Source organism: Ricinus communis, chromosome 5 (assembly GCF_019578655.1).
Source record: "Ricinus communis isolate WT05 ecotype wild-type chromosome 5, ASM1957865v1, whole genome shotgun sequence".
NCBI lineage: Eukaryota > Viridiplantae > Streptophyta > Magnoliopsida > Malpighiales > Euphorbiaceae > Ricinus > Ricinus communis.
The window spans coordinates 11,600,768-11,616,654 of record NC_063260.1 but is presented as its reverse complement, the minus strand read 5'-3'; the positions used below and the strand labels follow the sequence as shown (position 1 = coordinate 11,616,654).

The following is a 15,887-nucleotide window of genomic DNA, read 5'->3' as shown; positions in this document are numbered from 1 at the left end:
GATCTGGTTCTCCTACAATATCCTGAACAATCTTGATCCCTGTAATTTTGAGGATATAGTTCCTTTTTTGCTTTTTCTTGTTCTTTCACCAACTATGCTATGCTAGGTCCGCTGGAATGGAACTGATAAAATAAGTTAAGGGGGGAAGGATTCCTCAACTGAGAAAGTGAGAACCAACCAAACAAAATTAGATTCATTACAATGCCAAAGTCTGGATTGCCTATAGCCTCCAAGGACCTTATTTGTTTGGCCGAGAATACATGCAGACTATCTCTAGAAAATACATCAATGGTGTCTTTCTGCTTGCTCTCACTGATGAATTTTACATTGTACCCCAACATTCTCTTCTTGGGCTGTTAACTAAACAAACATCGGAAGCAAGAGACTTGCGTTTCTTTCATGAATGATGGAAGTAAAGATTATTTTTCAATCTCATGCTCAAAGCCAAGGAAAAGCATCGCTGACTAAATTAGAGGCCTCAATGAGCCATCCTCTTTATTCAGCATGCCTTTCTACATAGAGATTTCTAACGTTTGATCATCAAAACTCGTATAAACAGAATGCAGTTAATACAGGTAATTAACAAATCATATTTAAGAAGCCTGGCGGAAAGAAAGCCTACTTGGTGAGTCAATTCTTACTATGTGCTCATCTTCAGCACCAGATTCGTCACTAGAATGATCCAACACATTGCTCTTGTTTGTGTCTGTACTATGATGTGGAGGAGCAGGAACTTTCCACGTCAAGTTTCTTGCTTGTATGTTCTTCCTTACATTAGCATTTCCTTCTGATCTAATAGAAACAAGAGGGCGGCCATGAAATGATCCAGCTCTTGAAAATGACATGCTATGTGATCGCTGCACTACATCACTTGAGGAACCATGGCTACGACGTTGCACATCAACCTTGAAACAAGAGGAGAATGCAGTAAGTTCAAACGAACCAAGGTGAACAATATGAAAAGGTGGTTTGGAAAAATATGACAACTACATCCTGATAGGCAGGAGCAATGAATTCTAGTTTTCTCTTGCATACATTCATTTCAAGGAGGTACTTAATGAAACTCGTGAAGTATCAACAGGTTAACTCTGACAACAATTACTTGACTAATTTATGCCATTCAATTTTCAACACAAGTCCACCTGTATAAGTTATTCAAGCAACCAAGTCCATGCAATTAATTGTATAAACCATGAGAATAGTAATTATCTTGTGGAGGTATTTCAAAACAAATCCCAGAAAATGAAAATAAACTGCCGTACCATGCCACCAAAGATGCTCAGCTGCATTGCTCTTGCAGACAAGCTCTTTGCTTGTCCATTTTCAAGATTCTGCTCATGTGATTTTGCCTTGTGGATATTTTCAGGCCAACTCATAAGACCATGCTCTCTGTTTAGAGGTCTATGGGGATGATCAACTGTGTGTGGTACTAAAGAGGATGACCTTCTCTGCAGCATACTATCAGCTTCAAATGCTGCAATGTCGAAGATTATCACTCTTGCTCTTGTCTCAACTTGATAGCTGGATCTTTGGTGAGAGAAACTGGATATCTTGGCACCTGTATAAATTAGATTATTATTTTTAACGTCCTATTTATTATTTTTCTCATGGCCCACTGTCAAATACAAAACTCAGATGATTGTGCACATTATTTTTTAATTTCTATTTCACTAGCCATAAATTAGTTCATTTCTTTTAAAATCAAACAACCCTAGAAATTGGAATTGAAAGGATTGCGCACTTTTTTATAAGAGAGAAATTAATGTACAAACACATGGTAGAACTTGTGCAATAACACATTTTACAGGTACTAATGAGAGATGATAATCTTTTACCTGAGATAAAAAACCCAAATCAGATCAGCCAAAAAGGAAAGGATAAAAACCAATTCTTATCTGCTCTAAACCTTAAATGACCCAAACACTTTAGGATCGGGTTGTGACCAGGACAGCCAACAAATTTTCAAAAAAAAAATTTAAAAAAATTACAAAAGCCTACCAGTTGAGATTTGAGTAACTCTGGCTCAATCCAAACTGACGGCTTAGGGGCTAGGTTTTACCCCAAAGCTGCTTAACTTGGCCCAATTACCACCTCAAGAACCAAATCTAATTTGTCAATGCTTTTTCATTTTTCCCTCTTATCCTTCTTTTCCTCATTTCTTTTCTTTAACGAACTAACTACCGCAGGTAAATAAAACATTTAAAAACAAACAAACAATATATCACAAAATCTTTATCAATTATGTATCACAAGGCAAGATCAACTTGGATGTCAATGATATGACAGTAGACATGCAGCAAATATAAACATCATAAGACCCTGCCGAGAACTATCTATCCAGCAGCAGAAAAGTGTACCACAATAGATGTGCGTCTCTGACCTCCTTGTCTTTTTCAAAGTTATTGCTTAAATACCTGTTATTTCAGTTTGACTGCTTTCAGTTCCGTGAGTGTTAAAGCTCTGATTTTTATGCGGAGGCAACAGTACTGCAGGTGATGTAATCAGTTCTTCTTGATAGCCATGGGCCTTTACAAATCCTTCTAACAGAAAGCCAATGGAGTGGTAAGGTATTTCTATTGTTTCTCCCCTTATGTATGTGTTCATCATTGACCTTTCTGCAATAAGAGCTCTCATGTCGTGCATTACCATCTTTTCAAATATTTGAGGAAGTAAAAGTTTGGCTAGTGCAATAGCACTTTCCTGGAAAACAGAAGGAAGAAAAAGAAAACAGAATGTTGAAGATGGAGTAAATTTGTATCCTAAGATTTTATCACATCATGCTGTCCGGATATCAAAAGCAACCAACATACAGTGGGCAAACATCAAACCTTCACATGCTACGCATCTTAAATAGCACCAAGTATTTTGATCAGCAGTAAGATAAAGTTTATGCTCATATCATAGTCCAAATAACATAGATATTATTGGGATACGGTAGATCGCTCTATGAATACCAGTCTTTCCTCACAGCTAATACAGTTTGGAAAACTATGGTACTGAGGTGCTTTGTTTGATTTCCAGTCCTCGACAAGGTGAATGATCATGACTTCTAAAAAAAAATAAACAAATAAAAGAGGCATGATGATGCTTTAACCCCTGATTTGTGTGTTGTTAGCATTCTCGGATCAATGTCTCATTTGATTCTGCACTGTGAGATGCATTGGGCATATACGGAATACCCCTTTTCAGTCTTTTTGAGGAGAATTGGGTTTGTCACGAATCTTTACAGACTTTTGTTGACTTAATATGCCAAAGCTTTATTGATTGAAATTGTGCTAAAAGTTCTATAGGACTGTGCTTTCTTTGCAGTTGTGTGGAGATTTGGATTAACGGACTGCTTGCACTTGAAAAAAAAGTTTTTCTTTTCCTTTAATTTGTCGCAGGATCAGGAAAAGCTTCAGGCGTTTAGAGGGTCTTTTAATTATTTTCCAGATGAATTGGAGAGAACTTCTTTTGTAGCATCATCTCTAGAGGCTGATTCTGTTTTTCTTTTTTATTGCTATAGGAGGCTTATCCTCCTTTCTTTCATTTCCACTCTTTCTCTATTAATAAAGTCTTTCACTGAAAAGAAAAAGAAACAGAAAGTACCTGCCACAGGAAGTCTTCCACTGCAGGGTCTGACCTTAGTGCTGAAAGTATTTTGTTGCTTTCAATAAAGAAGCAGAGTACCACAGAGTCTGTTATCATGTCACAGATGTAAGGCTTTCCAACTAGGACCTCATATATGCCCAATGTGCTCCCATGTGTAAAAGTTGGATGCAATGAGTGCTTGTTCCTTATGCTATTACTCCTCCACTGCCGAACAATAGTTTGCATTTATAGAGATGCAGTAAAAACTAAACCTCTTATATTTTCCAACTGAACAAGGAAAAGCAAGAAAAGGTAAGAAAGTTATTGCCTAAATTACAAATAGCTCATTTACCTTGACAACACCATTAGAAATAAGCCAAACGCCATTTGGCCTAGAGCCCTCCTTGTAAAGTGGCACTCCACGTGATTTCATTGTGCCTTTGCTAGAACCTTCAAGCGGTTCACGTACTGTAGAAGGAAGGGCCCCCAACAAAGGATGCATGCTAATCAAATCAGTTAGTTTAGGGATCTTTACTATAGGAGGATTCCTTAGAAGTCTTTTCAAGTCAGTCTGCAAGGAGTTTAAATATATTTTTCATTTAACATTCACAAGAGCAACAAATTAGCCGAAAGCATAGAATGCAAATTACAAAAGGATAAGTACTTGGACAGCATCATGAAGATGAAGCATCTCTTTTTCTTCTAAGAGCCCAATCATCTGAAGATTTTGGACATAATCACTTAAATGGTTCAGCACTGAATAAGTTACTTGCCTGGTTTTCACAACACGCAACACCTGAAAAATTACTAAAATATTTAGTTCTTTCTCAACATCACCTGAATAACAACATTTTAATGATATTAAATTTCTCCGAATAGCTAAAAGGTATGGAAAAAATAAAACCATTGACATCATAATCTACAAGGACCTCAACTAACCAGATCCACCGAAAATCCAGTCTCAGAATAAAATGAGGTTATTTAAGTTCACAAACCTCAGGAAATGTAGCACGGACATCCTCCAAAAATTCTCTCGCTTCTTCTCCTTCTGCCTCACTTTCAGTAATGACTGTAGAAGCAACTTCACTGTCACCTAGAAGTACAAGCACATGGAAGAGGTAAACCCTTTTAACTATATTGTAAAATGTTCCTTTTGACAAGGGAAAAAAAATTGTCCTGCTGATAGCTACTTAAAGAAAATTAAAATCATCATTATCATTTGTTGAGTGGTTAAACAGATAATTTATTATGATTAAACTCTCTTCTTTCTTTTCCAACAATCATTAGATCTGTTTAAAATACAACCAAAAAAATTCCATGAATTGCAGAGGATTATAGACAAGTGCTTCCATGACACAAAGACTAGAAACTCAGATGTGGTTCCTACTTAAATATCACTTTTGGATACCAATTATCATTTCCACATTTTCATCCACAGCTGCATGCAGTTAAAAGAAAATCGCCAAAATTTTAAGCTCCAGAGCTCCAGAATCACATTTAGCTATGGCCAACAGCACTGCAGCTATTACAATAGTAGAAATTCCATGGGCTGGAAAGTGTTGGCCTAAACTCACATCCGTGGACATATAAGTGGAGTTGGAACTTCACCTTGTATAAAACCAACTAGCTTGTGTTAAAGCTCAATCTTCAGCAATTATATGTCACTTTCTACTCTTATATTCTTTCCATGTGGAATTATAATTCTCCAACACTCCCCTTCAAGTGCAATTGGCCCGGACCAGTTATCACTTTGCCAAATATGAACCTACTCTTAGAGGCCCATCACAAACACACCTAGACCTACTCTTTGAGGCCCTAAGTCAACAAAATGGTCTACTCTCTTCTGCTAGCTCAAACTTCAGGTCCTTAAATTGATCATCCAACAGTTGGGCCATCTTCAGCTCTGATACTGTGTAGAAGTTTCGTGGGCAGAAAAGTCTTGGGCTAAACTCACATCCTTAGCCATGAAAGTAGAGTCGGAATCTCAACTTACACAATGCGAAGGCTCAATCTTCACCACATATACTCACTTTATATTCTTATACTTTTCTTGTGTGGGATTATATTCTCCAACAACAGTAAAGGATCTGATAAATTTATGGAGGTGCCTTAAACATTCCCTCAAAATTCAAATAGCACATCTAAAAATAGATGCGAAGCATACTAATTATTAAAAGAAAAGGTGTCACAATTGAATGTATTAATCCCGTGGGGTGTCATAATTAGATGTGTAACTGGTAAATTTTTTTCTACCACAATTTTCTTCTGCAAATAATGACAGCCATAAGAAATACCTCTAACATATTTGTTTCATAGTCCTAATTGCATGGCTAAATTATTTCAGAATGTAGTTCTAAATGATGTAGAACTCCACAGATTTTGTTCAGAAAAAATAGCATCTTTTGTCCATTAGAAAAGAATCTAGTAACTTAAATTAAAGAAGTGCTTACCTACGAAGTCATGCAGTTGTCGCCGTGCGATTCTGTGGGCACGTAGAAATGCAGCGCAAATGTAACATGCAGATTCCAGTCTCCCTACGATGAAATAAGTAACCAGTTTTCGAGGGCAAATGCTTGCTTGAAGGAACTTGTAATAACTCGGGAAATGAACATTAGCCTTTAACCCCTTCCAATCACATAAAGGCTCATGTGAAGCCATGTCGATTGCTTCATCTACTGAATGCATTAAAATATTTGCGGTAGTCTGAGTTATCCTTCCCTCATCAAGCATTCCCCAGTATGCAGATTGGACACCTGGTATGAGATAAGATCTTTCAAATCAGCAATCAGTCTTTTATAAATAAAATAAGTTTTCAGTTTCTAAAAGAAAAGCATATAAAAGTGGAGGTGTTTATCTTTAGAAGGTAGAAGTATTACAGTTGTTAGATTCAGAAGTCAAAATATTGATTTGGGGGCATAAGTCAAAGTATTCATATATTTCAAAACTTTATAATTCAGCTAGCAAGCCTAGCCGGGATAGAAACCGAACCTACTAACAAGAAAGGAGCTATTACAGGACTGTCCTCTAACTCCTTTCCTTTTCTCTAATGTTGAGGCAAGTAGGCATATGCTATATAGTTAATACCAACTCAGTTTTCGTTATATGAAGGAACTAATGGACTTCAATCATGAACATGATTAATATGAATAATATTTTTCTCCCAACCGTGAAAGGTACCAAATCATAAGTGTATTGATCTGATCAAAGAGCTTAGACATGGAGGATAAGTGCAACAATGAAATGAAAGGAGAAAAAAGGAGTAGCAAAAACAACAATGAACTTACCATTTAGAAAACGTACGCGAATGTCTTTCAAATTTGTTGGGTCTAGATTGTTTTCAGATTCAGTTTGGGGATTACTCCTTCCGTCCAAATTATTCAAGCTTGCAATATATCTTTTGACAGCAGACCAGTCAGCAGGTCCAAGTTCCTCGTCATCTCCAAGATCACCAAAAGCTGCTAATGCTTTGTCCAACATTTCATACTTCGTGTAGTTCAATATGCGTTCCTATAGAGGGGGGGGGGGAAGATAACAGCATGCTTACAATTTATAGAATTAAGTTGATACTGACCAAAAAAAAAAAATGTAGATTGAGCAATTTGCTTGCTAACTATAAGCAAAATTCCAACTTATTACTTGCTTATTTCTCATACAAAGATGCACTTAGAAAAATGTATACGGTTACTAAAAGAGGACAATTGATTTTTCTCATAATAAACCTAAAGTCAAATAAACCTAAGATCATTGTAAAACATTTATGCAAAACAAAACCAAACAGGACATCAGAAATTTACTACAAAGTAATTCTCTGGATGCCAACATTAACCTCACCTTGGCAGCTGATAGCTTATCCATATCTAGGATATGCAAAATATACTGTGTCGTTGATCCATTCACAATAAGTGTCAGAAATACGATTCCGCCAGTGAAGAAAACAAACTGTGAGGATTTTCAAGAATTAACAAACATCTTAATTGGAAGGTGTGTAATATAATACAACTAAGTTGAAAAAAATTTCTAACTTATTATAATTTATAAATGGTATTAAATATGTTTTAACATGTACATCCCCCTCGCTTCACAAAAAAAAAGTTAGTCATAGTTACATGTTCCAACAACTCACCAAAGTTCCCGTCTCAGAACTGAGATATGTTGAGCTGTCACCAGTGCGCTAATATATAAAAGAAGAAAGATAATTAAAAATAATATCACGAGGCACCAAATATTAACAGATATTTTACATGAAAAAAGACCAGCTGGCTTTAGATGGACATAATTGATCTACCATGGTTGGCATAAATATGCTATATAGTCACCTTTAGCTATCAGAGAGTTTACAACTTTTTGGATTCAACAAAAAAATATCCTCATACTCGAAAAATCTAATGGAGACAGAGCATGCTCAACCATGAAACAAAGAGCCAAAATCAATAAGAACATGCGCAAACTACATTTATATGTATAAGAAATGTTATACTGCCTAATTCATGAGTACTTACCTTAACTGATAGTGAGAGTGACAAGGCAACAGCCCCACGGAGACCTGACCATATGAGAATAGTAGCTTCTTTCCAATCCAAACCATAACCAAAGTATCGTAAAAATGGGTATAATACTCCAACAACTAAAAGCCGAGATACTTGCACAAAAACATATAGAAGAAATAGGTAGCCCCAAGAATTTCCTGAGACAAAAACACCAAGTATTAGTGATGCCTTAAGAAAGCAAGTTTTGAATGGTGCGCTCATAACTAGGTAAGCACGTTCACTCACAACTAGGTAGCCCATGAGTATAATTCATCATTAACTCCAGAAAACCCAATAAATAAACCACTTCTCTACTAGTGAACAACTAAGCTCTAACCAAGCCACTAAGAAAAGTTACTATAAGCTGGTGTCCTAAATCAATTTTCGAACATGAAATATATGCTTATAATAAACACGCATATGTATTGGTAATTTGCAAAGTGACTAGTACCGTGGTTATGAAAGACACCATCACTGCTGAGAACACCTTCAGCTATAACTACGCCACTGCAAAGCAAAAGTGCCATCAATGAATTCGCAATTAAATGTTTCATCTCTATTTTTCCATGACAATTTCATGTTAATTAAAGCACTAATCTCTTATATGTTGTCCCCTTCTCCGTTACTTAGTCAGAACAGTTAGGCAAATACTAGATTTCAATTTGAATAAAACAAATGATAGAATAAAAGATCAGCAACTAATTAATTCTGTATAAATCACTTACCTTAATATGAAGATTAATGTATTTGCTATATAAGCAACCATTTCCCTGAAGAGTTACAACAATGCAAAAGGATTAGTGATTGAGAAATTAATTCTGCCAAATAAAAGGAAACCCACTGTCAGAGAAAATTTATGCGCTTGTGAGATATTTAAAACTGCCTCAATGCTAAATTCAAATTAGTAACCTTAAATAAATGTTGAATGAGAACACAGCAAGCCTTTTTTTAGCCTTGTCAAAATTCTATGATTTTACCAATAAGCTTTACCTTGGTAATACTACAGTGGCCTCGAGGTTTATGAGATCTCGAGCTCAAACCCCAGTGGGAGCCCAATTAACCAAAAAGAAAAAGGAAAGGCTACTTGTTCTCAAATAAATTTCTGCAGGTTAGAAACCTCTACTCTATGCAAGCCATAATTTTTTCTGAAGAGTATCTTTTTTCTCTCTTACAACAAAAATAATACTCACAAAAGCCAACAGAAACTTTTTAGTTTTTTTTTTTTTGTCATCCCCCATGCTTCAAATTGCAATTCTAATTTTTGCTACCTCACTGTTTAAGAAATACAAGAAGTCTTTATTTTCTCCATTCCCTACAATGACTTTCTCTTTATCAATTGTAACTGTGAACTAAACTTAAATATTCAATGTGAAAAGTAATTCTCTTTGTGTATTCATCAACGATTGTTACACCTATATATACAAGTTATATCTCTAATATAGGAATTCAAATCAAATACTAACTCCTGAATAAATCCCCAATTATTCTCCTATTATGTATAGTTGTACACTCCTAATTAATATGAAATAGTTGTAACAATGACCAACTAACTATTCTCAGAAGTTAAAACTTCTGATAGTGCAAGAATGTGTACATGTCTATGTGTGTGAATATCTACCACACAAGAAATACCCTATATGTTTAATATAATTTCTCATGTCTTCAGTACAGTAGCTTTCGACACTTTTTCTTTCAAAGAAAAGTGAAACAACAAGGTGATCAAAACTCATAGAATTTCTGTCAAAATAAAATAGCAGAAGTACCAAAAGTGATGCAAGCTCTGCTGCCCTTCACCCTTAAAAGCAGTCCTAGCAGCTGCAGCATAAAACCTGCCAAAACATGACATTATAGGACATGACTTCTCCAGGTTGGAAAGAAACTATGGATACTTTATCAACTTACATTCCTAATGTCATCACTGCCAAAACGCCAGAAACATCAGCACCCTCTTGTGCCTATTACATAAAAAGAAAAGAAAAAAGAAAAAGAAAAAAATGAAGTTTGTAAGGTATTACATAAGGATATTGCTTTATAACCAAGGTTCTCAGTTTGCAAAACCATCCATATTTAACTGCTGTTTTAGGTTAATTGCATTTAAATAAGGGGTGATTAATGAATGTTAAGGCTTTTGGTTGTATTTACTTTGAGAAAGTACATTCCATTTTCCTTTTTTCTCCATTTCTAATTGATTTTCACTTCAGGAAAGCAGAAATCTGATTTACCTACTGGAAGTAAATATGCTTTTCCTGAAGAAGAGAAACTGGAGTAAGTGCACATGCTTTCCATCCAAATTTTGAAAACCTTGTTTCCCAATTTAAGTCTCAAGAAGTTGGACAATTTTTCTTTACATTGGAAACTCTAGAATAAATTTTTTATGGAAACAGGTTACATGCTCAATTGGTAAATACAATTGCTGAGAAGTTATGGAAAATCACAAAATGCATCAAAAAGAAAAACACCCTTAATGATTTCTGTTCTGCTCTTTTTAACAACATATATGCAGGAACTAGTTTATTCTATGAATGTGAGAAGCACCCTTAATGATTCACATATACATTCTCATTTCAAAGTTCAAACTGTGTATCATACAACCTGATATAGCCTGTTGCAGGTAAGATCATCAGAACAAGAACTACCATTGAGATGGCCTTTTTCTATGAGATTTTCTGTTAATTCAATTCTACCAGGTAAAAGCCATGTGTTGACTTCATAATAATTCAAGAGGAATCAGTCAAGAGAAAAAGAAAGGATCATGTAACCTATCCTGTGGTCAAAAAATGAGAGAAACAAACAGAAGATCCAAAAATCTGAACCAGCAAATTAGAGGGCACAAAATATCCAATTACAATGAAGAAAGAGAGGAGAACAGAACATAGCAATCAAGCATATACCAATAAGATTTTTGAGACATAAAGTTCAATCGCACCAAGCGAACTTAATTTTTCCACTTGAAATTTAAAAATCCTATGATGGCCTAATCATGCCATGGCAACATATTAATGGATTGCACAGGTTATTTCACAGAAGTAACAACTTCCACATTAACTTTGTCAACAAGGAATGATAAACAAGCAATTTTGCACATATCCTTAGTTTGAGAGGGATATACAGTGAAGTAAGTGATGTAGCTCACGGCAAGTGTCAGTGCAATCTCTATCACCGTGTCATTGAAAATAAACCCAAGCCAAAGAACAGATGCAATTCCAAAAGCAACACCAATGCCTACACTGGACCAAGAAAAGAATCTCATAACCAAAGAATTTCCCTTATCAACATTGACTAGAAGCAATTGACACCTACGCTCCAAGTGAGACTTGTGTTAGAAATTTGACTATCACCGCCCCGTTAGAGCTCTCTCCGAGAACCATCCGATAGAACAACTGATAGACCACAATTGCTGTCCTGGACGTATAAAGCAAGTGCATTCAGAAAAGAACAAACATAAGTAACATGATAGAATTGAATCGCAAAAAAATGTGAAGATAAATTCTTTCATTGCTGGTTTAAAGTACTCAGATTCCCAACCAATCTATAGTCAGTCAGCGAAGAAAGCAAAGAAAGACAAGAAAAAGAACTACATACCCATCATTCATCAAGGATTCTCCTTCAATAATTGTATTCAATTTTTTGCTTGCACCAAGCTCCTTCAACAGAGCAACAACAGCCACAGGATCAGTGGCGCTCAGAAGTCCACCAAGCAACAATGATGTCTTCCAGCTCCAGTTATATGGAAAAGTGAGCTGCAGCATTGTATTCAAGATGTAACTTTATTTCAATAGAAATGGCTTATAAGTTAGTTTATAGTCTTCTAGGATACCTTCACTGCAGATCCAAGACAGAATGTTGAGATCAGAACTCCTGGACCAGCAAGTAGAAGCATTTGTGCTATACATCTCTATAGAAGAATATATAAGAGCGATCAGTTAGTAATCTATAATCTACTCGTTACCTATTATTTAGCAATCATTTACCTATTACCTATTATTTAGTAATCTTTCAAGGAATCATTTAGCTGCATTAATTGCATATCATAAAAATAAAACATTAGTTTTAAATCCTTCAGTCATTGTAGACTTCTCCAAGTCAAATCATTGGAAGGCAATATATACCTGTACCAAATAGTATAGCTAAAATATACAACCACAAAATGAATCAGTAAAATAACTTGCAGTCTAAACCTTTCAGGGTATCATCTCATATTTACAGCTGGTGCAACCATTTTTTAAAACTTTCAAGCACTCAAAAAGAGTGAAGAACATCAACCTTAATTTGGTGCATTTCCATAGAAAAGGAACTCTCAAAAAGAAGGGCAGGAAGGAAAACAGCCAATAAAAGATCAGGATCAATATGCGCCCCTGCACATTTACAACAGCAAGTTTTTTTTTTCATATAACTAAACATGTTTGGTAAGCTGATGTCAAGAAAAAGCTCAGGCAGCACTTACAAATGCGAATGCTGTCCCCAAACTTTCCCAATTGATGTTTTGTGCCATATTCTGCAGATATAAATCATTCCTTTAAATTAATGGTGAATTAAGTTATCGATGATTGTTAATCATGAAAACAACAAAAACATAAATCAAAACAGAGGCATAATTTTTTCTTTTCTTTTTCTTTTTATGATAGACCGATTATAACATCAATCTTTTCTTTTAACATTGAAATCTCTACATTCCTTGGTAGAAAAAAAATGTCTACACTCCCAATAAGGCATTAACTCAAAAGAAAGTGAAATGATAGAGGCCTGTGTGTGTGTGTGTGTGTGCGTGTGTGCATCCATGACAAGATTGATACACATCTCACCTTTAAGAAATTTCTCGAGTACTAAAATAAAATAAATAAATGAAGGCAAAATAGAAAACTTTAGAGTTAGCACCAAAGCTGAGTTGTCGGCCTCGGCACAAAGAACCATGTGAGTGAACAGCATATAAATTTTTGGCTTGAGACCAGATTCATATAAAAGACCTAACCCGAAAATGACACAGATGCAAGCAATCAACTTCTACTCAATCACTGTCATATTCGTTTTCCAAGATCTTCCATAACAGTGTTCTGTTTGGAGTTTTTATATTATTCATAAGAAAAATACGGGTTTTATTAAGGTAATATGTGAAACACAAGCTGTCATTAAAAGTTTAAAACAAATCAAGTTAACTAATGAACGATCTCAACTTTTCAAAGAAAAAATTAAGTTACTGATAAGCACTAATCTGAGCACGTAATTCTACAGAAATGATTAAAAACAAAAGTAACCTTTAAAGATTGCAATACTAAGTTACTAATAAACAATGCGTAATTGTTCAAAGCACCTTATACTTAATTTCTTTATTTAGATTTATGGAAAGAAAAAATTGGAAGAAGAAGAATGAACCAAGAGCAATATAACGAGAGCAACAATGTAGTACCGAACATGCCTACAGTATAAGACAGACAAATTGATCAATAGAAGTTTCTATCTAACAGTAGCCATAGACGAAGAGTTTCAGCTCAATTTTGATCTATCATGGAACAGTTTTGGCTTTTATGTTATAACTAGAGAGAGAGAGAGCGAATAGCATGTGCAACTAGAAAGTAGAAGTAGAAAAGATGCTTTCTTTCTGAACTACTGGATAGCTACTCGATTCTACCCGCATCAACTTTAGAATTTGAACTCTAATTGCTCGAATACCGAGTGAACCTGTGTTTAGGTGTTCTTATATTTTGAACCGATCTCAATCGAGTTTTTAGTATATAATAAAAGATATTTTTTTTATTCAATTCGATATTTGTACAAATTAATCAATATAACAGTAACTGCTGCGCGACATGAGTGCATAAAAATGACTCTATTTTACAAAAATATATTTTAATATTTAAAAATAAATCCTTTAATCAATAATTTATAATCCTAAGCAACTGCATAATAATGATCATGTATATATAAATAAATAAATAATTAAAATATATTAATTTAATGTTTAAATTATTGATTAAGTAAAATCTTAAATAAAAATAATAATTAAGAAAGACATTTATCATATCACAACTAGTTTCCAAAATATAATAAATAATTTTAGATATTAAACACTTTATTCTATTTTTATATTAACTTGTTCCATATTGCTATTGTATTAAAATAATTACAACAATTTGACTGTGCAAGTAAATTATTAGTTAAACATTAATGGTATTAAGAACATCAATAATATTAAAAGGCTACTATACATATATAAAGGCTGGGGCATAAAAACTCTCCAATGTGTGTTAATAATTTGCCCAATAGGTTCTGGCATTTATATAAAATTTCGACATATAAGCATAATTAATTATATTTTTTAATATATTTTTTTATAATTATATAATAATTTTAATTCTAAATAAAGTATTTTAATCATATTTTTTAATTAGAATATCATATTAATTACATTTTAAATAATTATTGCATTATATAATTAATAAATATTATAAATAATCTTAAATCAAAATATTTTATCAAAAAACTAATATTTTAACTTGCCATTTTTTTATAAATATGACCAATAATTTTAAAATACTAAAGATTTTACTAATTAACATATTCTCCATTTGATTATAATTAAAATATCACACTAGATACTAGATACATGGTTAGTTGTCCAATTATGCATTCGTGGAGGATGGGCTGGTACATGATTACATTTTTTACCCTGTGAAAATACGGTTTTTATGGTAAAATTAAAATAAAATTACTATTGAGTGGTAGATAATTTGTCTAGTGGGGCAATCGACCAAGCTAGTTATTTTTAAGGTATACAGAAGACCAGGTCGATTCAGCATAAGCTTGGGATCTTTCTTTCCTAAAATATGCTAAAGCCTGGAGCTGTGTTTGGCTATATAGCTAGTGAGAATTTATTTTCTTTAAAAAGGTTTTAGTCTTCGATCAGTTCCAGAACGGGCGGACGTGAGAGAAAGAATCTCTTGGTGGAGTCCCCCGAAGGATTTATCCAATTTTAAGACATAACAATATCGCAATTAGTCATCTATACCATGCAACGATAGAGGATAAATTATGCATGAATGGAGAATAATTTAAAAAGTAAATAGATAAAGAATTAATTTACATTATATTTGACAAATAAAACTATAATTTTTTTTATTTTCTTTGTAAAAATTGAAATTAAATTTCAACTCATGAAAATAAATTAAAATATAATTAATCATTTTTTTATCTATATAGTTGTAATGAAATAATTCAAAATTAATTAATAATAAAATTCTCTTTATAATCAAACACAATAAAATAAATATTTCTTTCTTCAACTCTCTTTTCTTCTCTTTAAAATACATTTTTTTTCCATATTCCCTTTATTGTCATACATAATATTGACGATAACATAAAATAATAGATAAAGTTTATCTAATTTTAAGACATATACTAATATAACAATTTAATTATAAAATTTATAATTGATAGAATGTTATTGCTTTTACATTTTTTTCTTTTAGTTTTCGTTCACTACTCTTTTGTTTTTACTATCTCAAGAAATTTAAGAGTATAAAAGAATTCCTTTTCAAAAAGAAAAGGAGTATAAAAATGAGTAAAATTTGTCACAGATTTGATCATTTGCACAATATAAATCTTAAATTCTTTTATTCATTAAATGACTAATAGGCCATATATTATTCGATAAAAATAGATATTTTCTTATATTTGCCGTATAAACAAAGATTTATCTAACGTAAATGAAATATATAATTTATGTTTAAAAGACCTTTCTATTATTTAGAATAAATCGTTTAATGAAAATTCAGCAGAAGTTGAATTCTGTTTGTG

At 33.5% G+C, this 15,887-nt stretch overlaps 1 protein-coding gene across 4 annotated transcripts; it reads right to left on the bottom strand.

Moving 5' to 3' along the window:
• Positions 1-167: 167 nt before the first annotated feature.
• LOC8268138 (sodium/hydrogen exchanger 7) lies at positions 168-12,592 on the bottom strand. Of its 4 annotated transcripts, XM_048375220.1 has the most exons (20): positions 12,541-12,592; positions 12,360-12,451; positions 11,914-11,991; positions 11,679-11,836; positions 11,397-11,498; positions 11,206-11,323; positions 9,999-10,051; positions 9,860-9,925; positions 8,822-8,866; positions 8,548-8,603; positions 8,070-8,254; positions 7,694-7,741; positions 7,402-7,509; positions 6,855-7,077; positions 6,021-6,323; positions 4,566-4,663; positions 4,235-4,366; positions 3,923-4,141; positions 3,589-3,795; positions 2,466-2,615 (listed from the first exon to the last, which is right to left on the bottom strand). In XM_048375220.1, the coding sequence occupies exons 2-20, from the start codon at positions 12,378-12,380 to the stop codon at positions 2,604-2,606; spliced, it is 2,232 nt and encodes a 743-aa protein (XP_048231177.1). In that variant the 5' UTR covers positions 12,381-12,451; positions 12,541-12,592; the 3' UTR covers positions 2,466-2,603. The 4 variants fall into 4 exon arrangements, with proteins under 4 accessions (XP_015576493.1, XP_048231175.1, XP_048231177.1 ...); XM_015721007.3 differs by lacking the exons at positions 11,914-11,991; positions 12,360-12,451; positions 12,541-12,592 and adding exons at positions 168-905; positions 1,263-1,558 and having other exon boundaries at positions 2,415-2,700; positions 11,397-11,493; positions 11,679-11,819; XM_048375221.1 differs by lacking the exon at positions 2,466-2,615 and having other exon boundaries at positions 3,641-3,836.
• Between the last annotated feature and the right edge of the window lie 3,295 nt (positions 12,593-15,887).

Coding starts and splice junctions, on each gene's coding strand:
- LOC8268138 (XM_015721007.3), bottom strand. Junction 11,324..11,396: donor ACACAAGTCTCACTTGGAGC/GTAGGTGTCAAT, acceptor TTCTTGGTCCAG/TGTAGGCATTGGTGTTGCTT. Junction 7,510..7,693: donor GTTCTGAGACGGGAACTTTG/GTGAGTTGTTGG, acceptor AAATCCTCACAG/TTTGTTTTCTTCACTGGCGG.